This window comes from Corapipo altera, unplaced genomic scaffold (assembly GCF_003945725.1).
Source record: "Corapipo altera isolate COAL_440 unplaced genomic scaffold, ASM394572v1 68, whole genome shotgun sequence".
NCBI lineage: Eukaryota > Metazoa > Chordata > Aves > Passeriformes > Pipridae > Corapipo > Corapipo altera.
The window spans coordinates 4987711-5001361 of record NW_020884919.1 but is presented as its reverse complement, the minus strand read 5'-3'; the positions used below and the strand labels follow the sequence as shown (position 1 = coordinate 5001361).

At 34.7% G+C, this 13651-nt stretch overlaps 1 protein-coding gene across 1 annotated transcript in view; it reads right to left on the bottom strand.

Moving 5' to 3' along the window:
- LRP1B (LDL receptor related protein 1B) overlaps positions 1-13651 on the bottom strand; it is a 672863-nt gene that overhangs the window by 188407 nt on the left and 470805 nt on the right. Inside the window, exons 24-27 of the mRNA XM_027656245.1 lie at positions 11336-11533; positions 9557-9761; positions 7097-7261; positions 6329-6573 (exon numbers count right to left, since the gene is read on the bottom strand). Of these exons, the coding sequence (XP_027512046.1) occupies positions 6329-6573; positions 7097-7261; positions 9557-9761; positions 11336-11533 (813 nt within the window). The remainder of the gene's footprint in view (positions 1-6328; positions 6574-7096; positions 7262-9556; positions 9762-11335; positions 11534-13651) is intronic.

The following is a 13651-nucleotide window of genomic DNA, read 5'->3' as shown; positions in this document are numbered from 1 at the left end:
TTACTATAGTTCACTGACTGAATGAAGTGTGCTAAAATTGCTTTAAAGAGAAGAAAGCTGACTGGAGAAGACCTGTTAGTCTTACAAAACCTGGAAATCATCCTTATTATCTTTATTACTTACTATAAACACACAGTTCCAGAGCACTGCTGAAGAGACATTTCAGGCATAAACAGAAAGCAATGTTGATTTTTCCTTTTACTAAAAAAAAGCTTTGAAAATTGACATTGATGGAAAGTGGGAATGACCGACTCATAAAGACAAATTTATAATTATCAAAACCAATTAGTTTAGAATATATTCCTCCAGCACTGTGCTAGCCTGCAATACAAATAATTAGACAACTAGAGAAATCTGATGTATGAATTTCTTTGCAAAAAAAAATTTAGTTCAAGCACTAAAATTTGAAGACAAAAATCAAAGTTTGCTTCATGGAACCATTTTTTTCCCCTCAGCGCTTCCTTAAATTTATCCACCAACTTCTGGAGCTTTTAACTACTTACTTGTCTAACCAGTACTACAGGAAGGATGAAGCTTTCAAAACCCTTGTTAAACAGGTTAATGAAATTCTTTCCATCATGATTCTATCAAAAAAAAAATAAAAAAATCACAGGGCTTCACTGTTTTCTGTAAAGTCACTCCATTTGCCCCTTTTAAGCACTGGCAGCACAGGAGGCCACTCAGCACTCTCCCAGCCTTTAGTTTACCCTGCTATTCCAGAAGTTTATTGAAAGCAGCATCCCATATCCTGTCGGTCAGGTCTCCTAAACCTCTGACAAAACATCATCTGGGCCAACAAGCCTAAAACTATTTATTGCTGCTTAATGATTTAATATCTTTGACAGTTAATAGACTGTAAATACCTCATTATCCTCATGGGATGACTGTACTTGATTCTGCCTTTCCCAAAAACTACAATACAGAGATGTTTATTTAATATCACTTTTCTTGTATCTATAGTACCAATTTTGAGAAAATGGGGGGTGATCTCTTTTAATAAGTTCACAAGTTTGTGTGGAAGACAAACATGAAGTTAAGGAAATAACACTGAAGAAGGTTCAAAGAGCGTTCACAGATAATAATTATTAATGCACTATTAGTAATATAAGTCATCTATCTCTATGAATTATACATCAGAAAGGAAACATAACTCAGAGTTCTGACAATACTGTGAATGAGATCATAGAATCATTTAGGTTGTAAGGGACCTAAGAAAACCATCTAGTGATTCAACCTCCTGCAATTTTTTGACATTTTTAACATTGCTACTGCAAGATTTAAAATTTAGTCATATGTTTTGTAAAACAGAATTTCTTTTAATTTATTTGCCAACACCACAAAACAGTGTTTCCTGTGGAACCTCAGCTTCTCTATATGCATATAAACATCTGTGACAATGATTTATTTAGGGCCTAAAAATAATAAATATAACTTGTCTTTCAGTGCAAGTAGTGCATTTTGTTCTTCTCCACTGAAATTGTGGTTCCAGTCTGCTCGAAGTATCCACAAAGAGGAGTCAGTACAATTCATGTACTGTCTGTTCACATCACAATTCCCATCACAATTCCCTTCATATAGCATGGAATACAAAGTTGGTGGAAAAAGAAATGTTCTAAAGCAGATGTGTTTGTTTCCACATGAGTGAGCAACTCTGGGAGCAAACTATCATAATCTAAAAATTACTTCTAACAGCACATATTTACATATTCCTTTCATATTCATACTGCTTTCACTGAATAACAGCTAAGCCCATTCTCTATTTTCTAATAAAAACTAATTCTCCCGAAGGCACATAGATATGTTATTGCTTTGACTCTCAAAAATTTGGCTTTTATTTCCTTGTGCTGATTCTAATATTTTCTTCTATTTCTATTGTGAATAACCACATAACCATTCCTTATTCACCTTTTCCATGCCATTTATGATTTCACAGACTGCCATCATACAGAAGCCTGTCTATAAGTTGTATTTCAAGCAGTATCAGCCTACCTGTTCTCAGACCAAAACCTTTCCCATACTCTTGATCAGCCTGTCAAGTTTTCTCAATAGCTTTTATATGATCTGTATACAGTATTCAAGATATGGGAGTAATATGGATTTATACAGCACTACAGTTCACTGTCTATACTTCTTTATTCCCTTCCTAATCATTTCCAGCAATATATTCCCTTTGATCATAGTAATCCACAGAACTGGTATTTTCACCAATATGCCAGCCTTTTGCATTATTTAATTGATTTCCACTGCTGATTGCTTGTCAATCTATTTCTCTTACAGTGCTGAGCACAGACATGCATATATCACTCTGTCATCATGTTACTTCTTGACTGCTCTCCAAAACAAAACATTTATTTTTCTTGACCAGTAACCCTTAAAAAACCCCTCAGACATCCCATCACCAGCTGACAAATGAACAGTTACTCTGACAACCTCTCAATATGCTCATTCACTGTGGACCAACTTACCCTCCCCATTAACTTCATATTGAACCTGTCCCTTCATAGCATCAGATTAGCGAGACATAGTTTGATCTTATACTTTAATAGTGCAAACATGATTAAATTCTGCCCACACCTTCAAATATATTCACTACAGTTACATCAAAAGGGTCCTTTTAAATTGCTGACAATCAATTCCCACTCATATTTAAAACCAGCTATAGATCTAATCCTCTGCTCACTTTCAACAATTTTAGCATTGCTTTTCATAAGGCCAAACATCCTCCTGCTGCAGTCAGCCAAGTTAAAATCTTTATACCACCTGATTACATCTGATTATTTTAGCACTGATCTGGGGAATTCACAGGTTAGGACAGAGCAGATAACATGTGTTCTAAAATAAACAATTATTTCCTCTAATCACTATTTCTATTCCAGTTTGTAATCATTCCCTTCAAGAATTAGTTAACACACTACCTAACAAAAATCTACGTATCACCATGAAGCTAAATGAACAAGAACACTATTAGGGCAAAGTTAGCACAATTCTTCATGATATGCCATTGTACTGAGGATGATAACGTTATGGTAATTCTGAAGCTCTTTTTATCAACTATTGGGGTCAAAACAAGCAAGATGAGCTCCTCCATCACACAGTGAACAGTTACACACTTGAACCATCTGCCCCAAAAGTTGCAGACAATATGTCAGCTAGAAGAAGAAGAATAAGTCAAAGCCTTTAAAGAACAAAAAGACCATTTTAGGTTGAAAATTAACATTGAGTTACAGGCTACTGGAAGCCTATATGGGAGAAGAATGGCTGCTGTCTTTCCCCAGGTCCACACCTGCCTTTAGGCCCTGATCAGCCACTGTCAAAGACAGGACGCTGAGTTAAGACAATGGGAGGAGATATTGCATTTATAACTCCTAAAACAAAAATAGAACTTTCACAAGGCACTAAGGAACCCAGTTTAAAGTTCAGAAAAATTGTATGTATTTTGCATGATTTATAATATATATAGCACTTTGTTCAGGTTTTGAAGTAAAAAAGGATGTACAAGAGGCTGAGATAAAATCTTAAACTAATATTATTTTTCTTTTTAAATCTACCCATCTTAAGCTACATTTCTGTAAAAAGTTATTTATTTCAAACAGCTGGCAATCTGGGCCTCAACAGAATATTGTAACAAAGGAGTGCGATGGAGTTCAATGTTTTTCATATTTTAATTACAGAAGAGCCCAGTGGTACCAATATACTTTATATTCAACAGTTGTTATACTGTTTGTTATGATTTTTAAATAAAAATTTCATTTGCAGAAAGGAAACTAATTCCACATCCATGTTTAGTTTTTTGTTTTTTCTTTTAATTCAAAGTAATATCCTTGAGAAATGAGAAAAAAAAAGGAGGGAATGTGTGAGAAATTCACAGCTTTCTGTTTTCAAGCTCTGATCCTTCCAATGCACTATATTTACCCCTCTTATCACTATCCTTAGTACATCTCCTGGTACAACTTCTTGTGACTAAAATAGAAGACCTTGTTCTTGGCAGCAAGTGGATTTCTAATATAATGGAGCAAGTTGAAAGAAAATGTTCTTCTTAGAAACCCTGTGTTTGCTTCGTTAACAGCATTCCTGACACACAGCTTCGGCTCTGTGAAGATGAGTGGCTCTCAAGTTCATATTCCTGAGAATATTCTGCATTAGGTAAGAAGGTTTCCATAATCCCCTGTGGTTTCCTGACACATGAACTTATCATCCATACAAATATCTCACTGCAACTTCACTACCTTAAATTAGCATCTGTCCTAGATTGACTGTTGCTTGAGGCTACAGGAATTTATTTAGCTCTGCTCTACTTTATTTCAATCAAAATAACTTGCATGATATATATTGAAAGCTAATAAACTTTCACCTACATAGGTGACCCAGATGTAGATCTGTGGAGATTAAACTAAAAAATGTTCATCCTTCAGTACCATATTTATACTGACAGTTTGGAATGTAAATATACCGTTAATTTTATTTTGAGATTCTAACCTGCATGATATCTTGTTCATTTATTGAAAAATAGCTACAAATTCAAAAGAAAAGTAAGTTACAGCATAGCATCACCATTTTTCTCTAGCTCCAAAAAAGTGAGGTACTGGAGATTCAGGAAAAAACAAATTTCTTCCATTGAAAGAGAACAATTTAAGGTAAACCCAAAAGGCCAATCATAAAATCAGAATCCAGTGTTTTCTACATCATTAAAAAAAAAAAAAAAAAAAGCTGCAATTACACAACCTGATATTTGAACTTCTTTATTCTGGAAAATAACAGCTGAAAACTCTTCTACAGCTTTTACTTGCCTTGAGGCCAAGATATCTGTGCCTGTGGAATACTGACTGATGTCTCCCTAGGCTATAGACTCTCTCCAAAGACGCTGCCTGGCCCCAGTCCAAACAGAAAATAGTTGTTCTTTTTCTGACAGCAAGAAAAGGCTAATGGGAACTCCACTGTTACTCTGAAAACACCAAATATGGAACAGAGATCCTAAAATCCCAAAACTCGGGAAGTGACTAATTACAAAGAAAAAACCTAAATCCCCTCCCTGCTAAAAAAAAACCCAAAAAAACAAACAAAAAACCCCCACATAAACCAACCAACCAACTAAGACCCAAAAAACCCAAAGCAAACAAAACCACAAAAAACCCTCAAACCCAAAAAAACAAGTCCAAAAGACACATTATTTGAAAGGGGTGTGCAGAGGTGCATATTTTCACATTCTGGGCAAACATCTTCTGTCTAGAAGTCAGACAGCTTTGTTAGAGTAGTATACTGCCCTAAAAAGTAAACTCTTAAAAATTAGAGAAATAAGAGGCTTATTTCAAAAAGTAATAAAGTCCAAGGAACTTGGCATCCACTGTAAACCAGTAACACTCTTCTTTAATATACATTCATTATTATTTTAAAATAAAGCCATCAGAAAAATGCATCCTGACATTCTATGTCACCTGCTGTGAGTTAGATGAGGAGGTCACTGTGAGTCTTTATCACAGTTATCACAAGGCTTCACCAACTAGCAAATGAGTTGTATCATTGCTCTTCTTTTTTCCACATGTGCTATTAGGGAACATCCTTCAAATCTTTTGACTACTAGTGTGCAGGGAGAATTTTACTTGCTGGTACTCATTTACATTAGAGCTTTATCTATAGTTTTCTATGCATAACTCATGCAGAACTAGATTTTAAGACATTTACAAAGCCATACAAAATTGTCAGGATTTAATGCTTTCAAATCAAGACTGCTCAGAACCTACTAACATAAAAGTCTAAATGGCTTACTGAGTGCTACAAACCCTGGGTGAGAAGAAAACCAAAATACCATTTCTCAATATTAAAAAAAAAAAGGTGTATATGAGATGAATTTTAAAGCAGTTTCTATTAACATCAAATTTTTGACAGAAGAGTTGAAATTTATCCAGTGAACCTGGGAAATTCTATAACTGATTGGTGGTCATCCTCCAGTGGTCATTCTTATTTCCTACATTTATGGACAAAACAGTGACTGTTTTTGTTATATCTCACAATAAAAATATATATTCAATTCTTTTTTCAGCATATATATAAATTTTTTTATATATATATAAATATATATATATAAGCTATATATAAATATTTATGAACTCCATACAACCTTCTGCTACATGTGTTGCATGCACCTGCCTTCATCTAGTGCTGAATACAAGGCAAATTCACATACAGATAATTATATATAAAAAACATCTATTTTCCCCCTTATAGGAACAATAATAAATTATTCTACAAATAATACAGATATTTATATATAAAAAGAATATTTATTCCCCCTCTCATAGGAGCAATAATTAATTATTCCATAAAGAGTCACCTTGTGGTTGACGACTTGGATGGTAGATCTGAAGATCAAATGGCTGAGCACTTGTTTTTTGTATTACACTGACATTCTGGCCAGTCCACTTATTGGCTTTTGCCAGTGTATTGGTTCTCCAATCTGTCCAATAAACTTCACTCCCATACAAAGAAACAGCAAAAGGGTGAGAAAGATATTCGTGACCCCGTATGATCTCTATCATGCCTGTTCCATCATACAGTGCAGAATAAATGGCATCCGACCTACAAGACACCCCAAATTTAAGGTTACATAAAAATAAAATAAACATCACACAACCATGATGAAATTGGGTAAAATATATAAAAACTTAACTCTTACATACTGGTAAGACCAAAGGATGTTCACAGTGCAACCATTAATTTCAGAGATTATGTAGTTCATATTAATAATTTAACTGGAGATACAGAATACTGGCTTGCTTGTATTATGTTTAAATTTACCTCTCTGCTGTGAAAAATATAACAGGAAAATCAGTTTCAGATGAACTTACAGGAAAAAAAATAGTTAACTATCTTGGGCCTTCCATGGATAAGTGTCAGGGAGAACATGTGGGAACTGTTCTCTGGGAACAGGGAGCCAGGAGCCATGGGTGATACCAGAGCTGTCAGGGCAGAAGCTTCACCCCTGCCCCTAATGTATCTCCATGATGTAAATAACTACATTCCACTTACAATGCATTTCACATTTCTTCATGCAAGAATAAGAGTTTATAAACAGATAATAATAAAGCTGTTATCACTTTACCTGGCATCTGTCCACACTATTCTTTTTTCAAAGTGATCTACAGTAAGGCCATTAGGCCAGGCTCCAGTATCCATATCTTTATATATGATTTTTCTTTCTGCTCCGCTCATGGAAGCGGATTCAATGCGAGGAAAATTTGCATCCCAGTCCGTCCAAAACAGAATCCTTGTAAGACAAAGAGGAAAAGAAAAGAGATAGAAGAAAATATTAAAGCACTGAGAATAATCTGAAATGGTTTAATAAGACAATAGTTGGAAAAAAGCTTCAAATGTTTACATGCTTTACCCTAAAGGAAAAAACATAGATCAATTTGGGCAACTATATAAATTCCTTGAAGTAAAAGGGTAATATTTCATCATTAGTTTTAGAGCAATCATGAAATTAAGAAAGTTTTTTAAAAGCTAGGAGTTTAATTCCCTTTTTCATGTCCATTTATACAAGTAACAGCTTGTCCTTCTTCCCTCTATAATTAGAAACCCAGTCCATTAAACGAAATTATAATGAAAGCCTCTGAAAGCAATCCACAAATGAGAAGGATGGGGAGGGGAGAATGGGAAGAAAGGTGATTTGAGGTAGAAGGGATCAAAGGAACAGGCTAAACTGGAGATTTTTTTATCCATTATTAAGAGTGTTCCAATGAAGACCCCTAGATTTTGGTATGTAATCAAAAAATTGTATACAGATCAGTCCCAAGAAAATTGAAAAACTGTGTTGTATGGTTGGCTCCCTCAGTTATGTGATATTTCCAGTGTTTTTCCAATAAGGAGAGCTTTCACTTGTATTACCAAAGTAGTATCTTGTTAAAGATGAGAAGCAGTGTCACCAAAAGGCCAAAAATACACTCTAACGGTTCTTAGCTTATTGAGTTTTAAACATCACACAAACTTTTTTACTTGTCAAAGGAAAATAATACCTTTGACAGGGAAATTTCTGATTAGCTGTAAAGAGCTAATGGCAGAGTCAGACTGTAACCAAACTTGTGACAAGTTTTCCTATTTCCCACTAAAAGACCTTCAGCCTTAACAGAGAGGTTAAACATGATAAGACCACATGATTCTGCTTGTCTCAGTGCTGAGTTTCTGCCTGTGTAGACCCATGTGGACACACATGTTTATGTGTAAAAGTTTATTTCAAATATATCTGTGCATATGTAGACTGAGAATACGTGCTCGGCCTCACCGCAGGTTGGAATGGAGCTATGGAGTCACACCTTTGCTGGGACACAGGATTTGTGCAGTCCTAACACAACCCTTTGCTTTGAATCATCAGTGGTTTTTATTCACATTTATTTGTGAAAAGACTGAGGAGTTATTCCTATCTGTGTTCAAAGATTTTATTCGTTCCTTACTTTTAACATAACGTAGAATCAATTGCTTCCAGTTTTTCAAAAGGCAGATTAAGCCTTCAGTTTCAGCAAGAGCAGTGATTTGACTTTTTTTTTAGCCTTCCAACCACTTAATTTGAACAACTTCTCTGTCAATTTTTCTGCCAACAAGATGGCTCTTTTTAAAGATCTGTATAGATAAGCAATGCACTCTGTAAATAAGTTTCTACCATCTCAGTTGAGAGGGCAATAAACTTACTCATTTAAAGCACGTACACCCTAATTCACAATTTAGGTCCCAGAGAGACATCAGGTTTCAGAATATGGGACCTTTATCTATTTTTATGTTCACAGCTCTGATTCTGAAAGAAATATTCAGTGAAGACATGACAGACCCCAGTAAATCCTAAAATTAAATATTCCCAAAATTAAATATCATGACTGCAAACTCACAATTCGTATTATTTTTTGCCACATTTAATTTGTGCTTGGTGATTTGTTGGTTTTGTTGTTTAGTTGTTTATTTCTTTTTCTTCTCTGAAAGAATAATAATTATAAGAAGAGGATGTAGCTATTGACTATCACCTAATGTTCTGGTTTATAGGATATTCCTAATAAACAGGTAGAAAAAATACTGACAGAAGCTGTCAAACATTATCTCTAAAGATGGAGAACCAAATAAAAAAGGTGGAATTTACCTCACTCAACTGTTAGTCTTCCAGTAACATCTAAACTACATTTTTATAGCCATGCCAAAAAAAATCAGACACTAAGTGAGATGAATCACCTGGACAACACTTAAATCTGTCCATTAACCACACAGGAAGGTTAGACCAAAGGCTCCAGTTACTATCATTCACATAAAAAAAAAAAAAAAGAAACAACCACATGGCAAGGAAGTAATTTGCCAACAAACAGATATCTTTATCTCCTGATGTATGGTTTTTTAACCCTATTTTAACTGGGACAAGACCCACCAATAATGGATTGTTTATCAGTCAAAATATACTTTCAGAAACTACTAAAGATAAGTTAGAAACTATAACTCAGCAAAAAAGGAAATCAATCAATCTCACATTTAAACCTCTAACTTTGAAATACTTTGCAACAAGAAAAAGTAATGTTTTTATAATTACCCATATCTGGGATCCAAAGCAATAGCCCTTGGATGTTCCATAGCTCCAGCTATTAATGTTGTTCTCAGAGTGCCATCTAGTTTTGCTACTTCAATCTGGTCCAAATTGCTGTCTATCCAGTATATGTTTCCTGCAATCCAATCTACAGTAAGACCTTCAGGTGTGGCCAGGCCATGTTGTACCACAACCTCAATGGCACTAACACCTTAAAAAAAAAAAAAAAAGAGGAAGAAAAAAAAAAGAGAAAACAAAAAAGTCTTAAAGAACTAATACAGAGTCTGAATATAAAATATAGTGAACATGGACATACAAGTCTATCATATGTTCTTGGAGTGAATTCTTGATTAATCTGTATCTGATGGATGGTAACACTTTGTTCCACGTGACATTTTTCCTTTACAAATGCAACAGGATGCTGAAAATAAGTTCAATTTTGGAAGTCACACAAATAATATTCATTCCACAGTAATAAAAAATGTTAGGTCTCATACTGTAGTCAGTAAAGCCCTGAAACTTTCCATAAAGGTCAGAGACTACATGCAGAGTAACACAGAAGAGGTACAGAACTCATGCAGCTCTACTTCCCTTGTTTCTCAATCAGAAAAAGAGAAAACTGGAAGATTGTGACCAAGTCAGAAATGGCAGGGAGAACTCTGTTTGGAATACATATTTTGAGAAGCTCCACAATAAATAGCCTTACTTTATTCCTTTGAATTCACATGTACAATTCATACTGTTGCTGTCAACTAACAGCTCTTCTCTACCAAACACGTCTCCCAGAGAATCACAAAGTGTTTCACACAAATTGCAACTACAGAACTACTCTGTTAGTCCTCAGGACTTCCAGGAAGGCACAGTGCTCTTGCAGGTGCAAGTCAGTTCTTGACAGCTGCAAGACTGAAGGATTAAATTAATTTTTTTTTAATTGTTACGCCACGGAATTCACTTGGCTTCTGGTATAGTGGGATTAAAACACATCGTGACAACAACAGCTTTTTATTGGTGTCATACAAACATACAAACACCAAAACCTGGAAAGCAGCAATTCTTTTGCTGTTTTTACGTACTTAACAGTGTAGGATATTTCTTTTCCTCATCTGGATCTGTGGATACACAATACCACAAATACAGTCTACTAATGAGCAGAAAAAAACCCAGGAAACTAAAATCAAGCATTTCAGAGAAAATATGTGTGAATGCATAAGTGAACTTTGATAGAAGCAAGTCAGATATGCTTATGCCTCTTAGCTCTTGCAGGAATGAAAGCACTGGAACACACACTGCAACAAAGAACATTTTGTAGAAACCCTTTCATATATGTTATGAGATTATATTGAGTTACAGGCCATCATTAAGTCACCAGGGCAAAGAACAAATCTTTCTGGATGCTATAAAATTTTGAAGTAGGATCTGTCACCTAGTGAGAGGAGGTAATTTATCAGACATCTGACAAATTCTTATACTTTGTTAATAAGATGAAGGTAAATCACAAAAAAAAATGAAAGAAATCAGTATTGCACTCATTGGACCAGAAAGAAATATCAGCCTTTTGCATTTGCCATTTTCTTCCCCCTATAGCCTCTTGCAAAAAGAAGCTTTGATAATAGAAGTCTTGTCTAGCTCGACATCAAGTACAATCTAGATAAACACCTTTTCAAAGGCAGAACAGTATCATAAATTCGGTTTCTGTGAATGGCAGCTCAGTTATGACTGAACAGGTCCACCATTCTGTAACTGCAGTTGTTCTTACTATTAAGAAAATAAAGATTAAATCCATACCTCCAGTGTCAGAGAGCTTGCCTCTGTAAATTTTGTCCTCTACCACATCTGTCCAGTACAGTAAACTCTGACTGAAATGGAAGTCAAGGGCTATTGTATTTCTTAGCCCAGGAACTAAGAGGCTGTAGTCACGCTTGTGAAGATCAATTTTTCTGATCTCATGTCGAATAGAAAAAATTATGAAAGCTTCAAATGGATCTGGAAGCAGAAGATTATACATTTCAAAAGGATAATAAAGAAGATATTGTTACATATTGGTATAAATGACAAGTAGAGGGTGAACGGCAGAACACTTAATCAGGAGGAACAGATGATTAAAACAATTAATCTTCTGATAAGGAGTCTTTCAAATACTTTTTCAGTCCCACAAACTTTTCACTTCTCCCTTTGAACATTACCTTTGATCCCAATGATAGATATTAAACATTAAATTTGGAAATATCAAACTCAGCTATTGAACTGTGTTTTGTAGCCCATAATTTGAGCTTTAAAAAGTCACAGTATCAAAATCAAAAGCTGATTTCTCCAAAGTTTCAGAAAATATTAATCTATTAAATTATACATTGTTTCAAATACCAGTCAGTTGAAACATTTTACTAAAATATAGATAATGTACCTTTTCAATATAATATGTACCTTGGTTTTCAATTGAAGTGCTTAAAAAACCCCTCACCCCAAACTAACAAGCAAGAAAATTAACATTTGTACATGCTTATTGATACACTTCATCACAAATCCAGCTACCATTACAGTTCTCCTTTTTTATTCAATTAGTGTTACAAGATTTGTGCCAGTGAGTTTAAATCAAATTGCATCAAATTGCACATAAATATCTGTAAACACACTCTGCATAGGTCAACCATACTATGAAATTGATTTTTTTTTTATTATAGTTCTTACATATTTTAAATTAGGAAAGGTTTTGCAAACAAGTAGCTGTGTTAATAAAACAAAAAAGGAAGACAAAAATTGGATTCTGTAAATTGTTGAATCAACTTGGCATATCCACTTTACTAAAGATTTCACAGCAACCCTTTCCTGTGGGGAAGTAATTGGGTTTCTTTCCCCCCAGTTCTTTCTCCTGGGGTAGAATACAAATTATACTGTGGGTCTTGTTTCCCTATACAATTAAACCCCCATTTATATAAAATATTATTGGCTGTTTATGGCAATAGGCAGTATTGCATTGTTCTTCTAAAATATTCAAAGAAAAAGTCGCACAAATTTTACTCTCTACTTTCAAGTAGAGACGTGTTAATACTACTTTTTGAAAACATTAACTTCATTATGTTCTTCTCTTGATACCCATTGCACACACAGAATAAATCATGATGTTTTAAGCTAATCAGGTACCTCAGCAGAGCTGTTTCTGCTCTTGCATTACTTGTTCAAATCTGGCTTGAACTTTCCAAATGATCCTCCTGTTTGTGAAAGCAATGAATGACTTCCTGTAAAGTCATTTTCAAAGCTCTGCAGTAGTTAAATAATTTAATAAAGAGCAGAATCACTGACATTAGCAGATATTTCACAAGTACCAGTTATCTGAACTTGAGAAATACTTTAGTGGTATTTCCCAATTTCTCATCAGTTCACAGCTATTATGCAGATTTTTTTGCAATTCCCATGCATAAGATCACACATCATGATCATGAACAGTGGTTTCTTTTATATTTCTCATTAACTGACACCACAATGGGAAAAAAAAAAAAAGAAACCTAATAAACATGTGCTATGTTGGATGTTTTTTTTTTTCATTCAAAGCAGAGGAAGTAGAGCTTAAGATAAATAACCTACAGTGAAAATTATCAAGAACACTGATGAAAAGGATTAAAGTTCAATGGGATCTTGACACTTGAAATAAATATGACATAACCCTTCCACTCCCTTCACCTAAGCTTTGTTGTCAACAGCCAAGATACTGTACCCTCTCCTGAACACATCTCTTAAAAAAGAATGTCAATCAACTACATAAGTGCAAGGAGAAAAGAGTAAGTGTTGTAAGAGATCTAGAAAGCATGACTTGCAAGGAAAAAATGAACAATCTGGAATTCCTTAGTCTAAAAAAACCCCCAAACCCCCAAAAAACCAGAATAAAATGATGACAGGAAGCACATAAAATTCTCCAAAGACATAAAAAGCCTATGAATTGAAAATGGGAAAAATCCTGTTTTCTGTATAAACAACAAGTAGGCCAAGGATTAAAGGCTTAAACTGGACCAGGAAGACACAGAAAGACTAGAAAAACAAAAATCTTAGGAGAGTGAGGCACTGAAACATATCTCCCCAGGGAAACTTGGAGTTTACCACTGAGGGTGT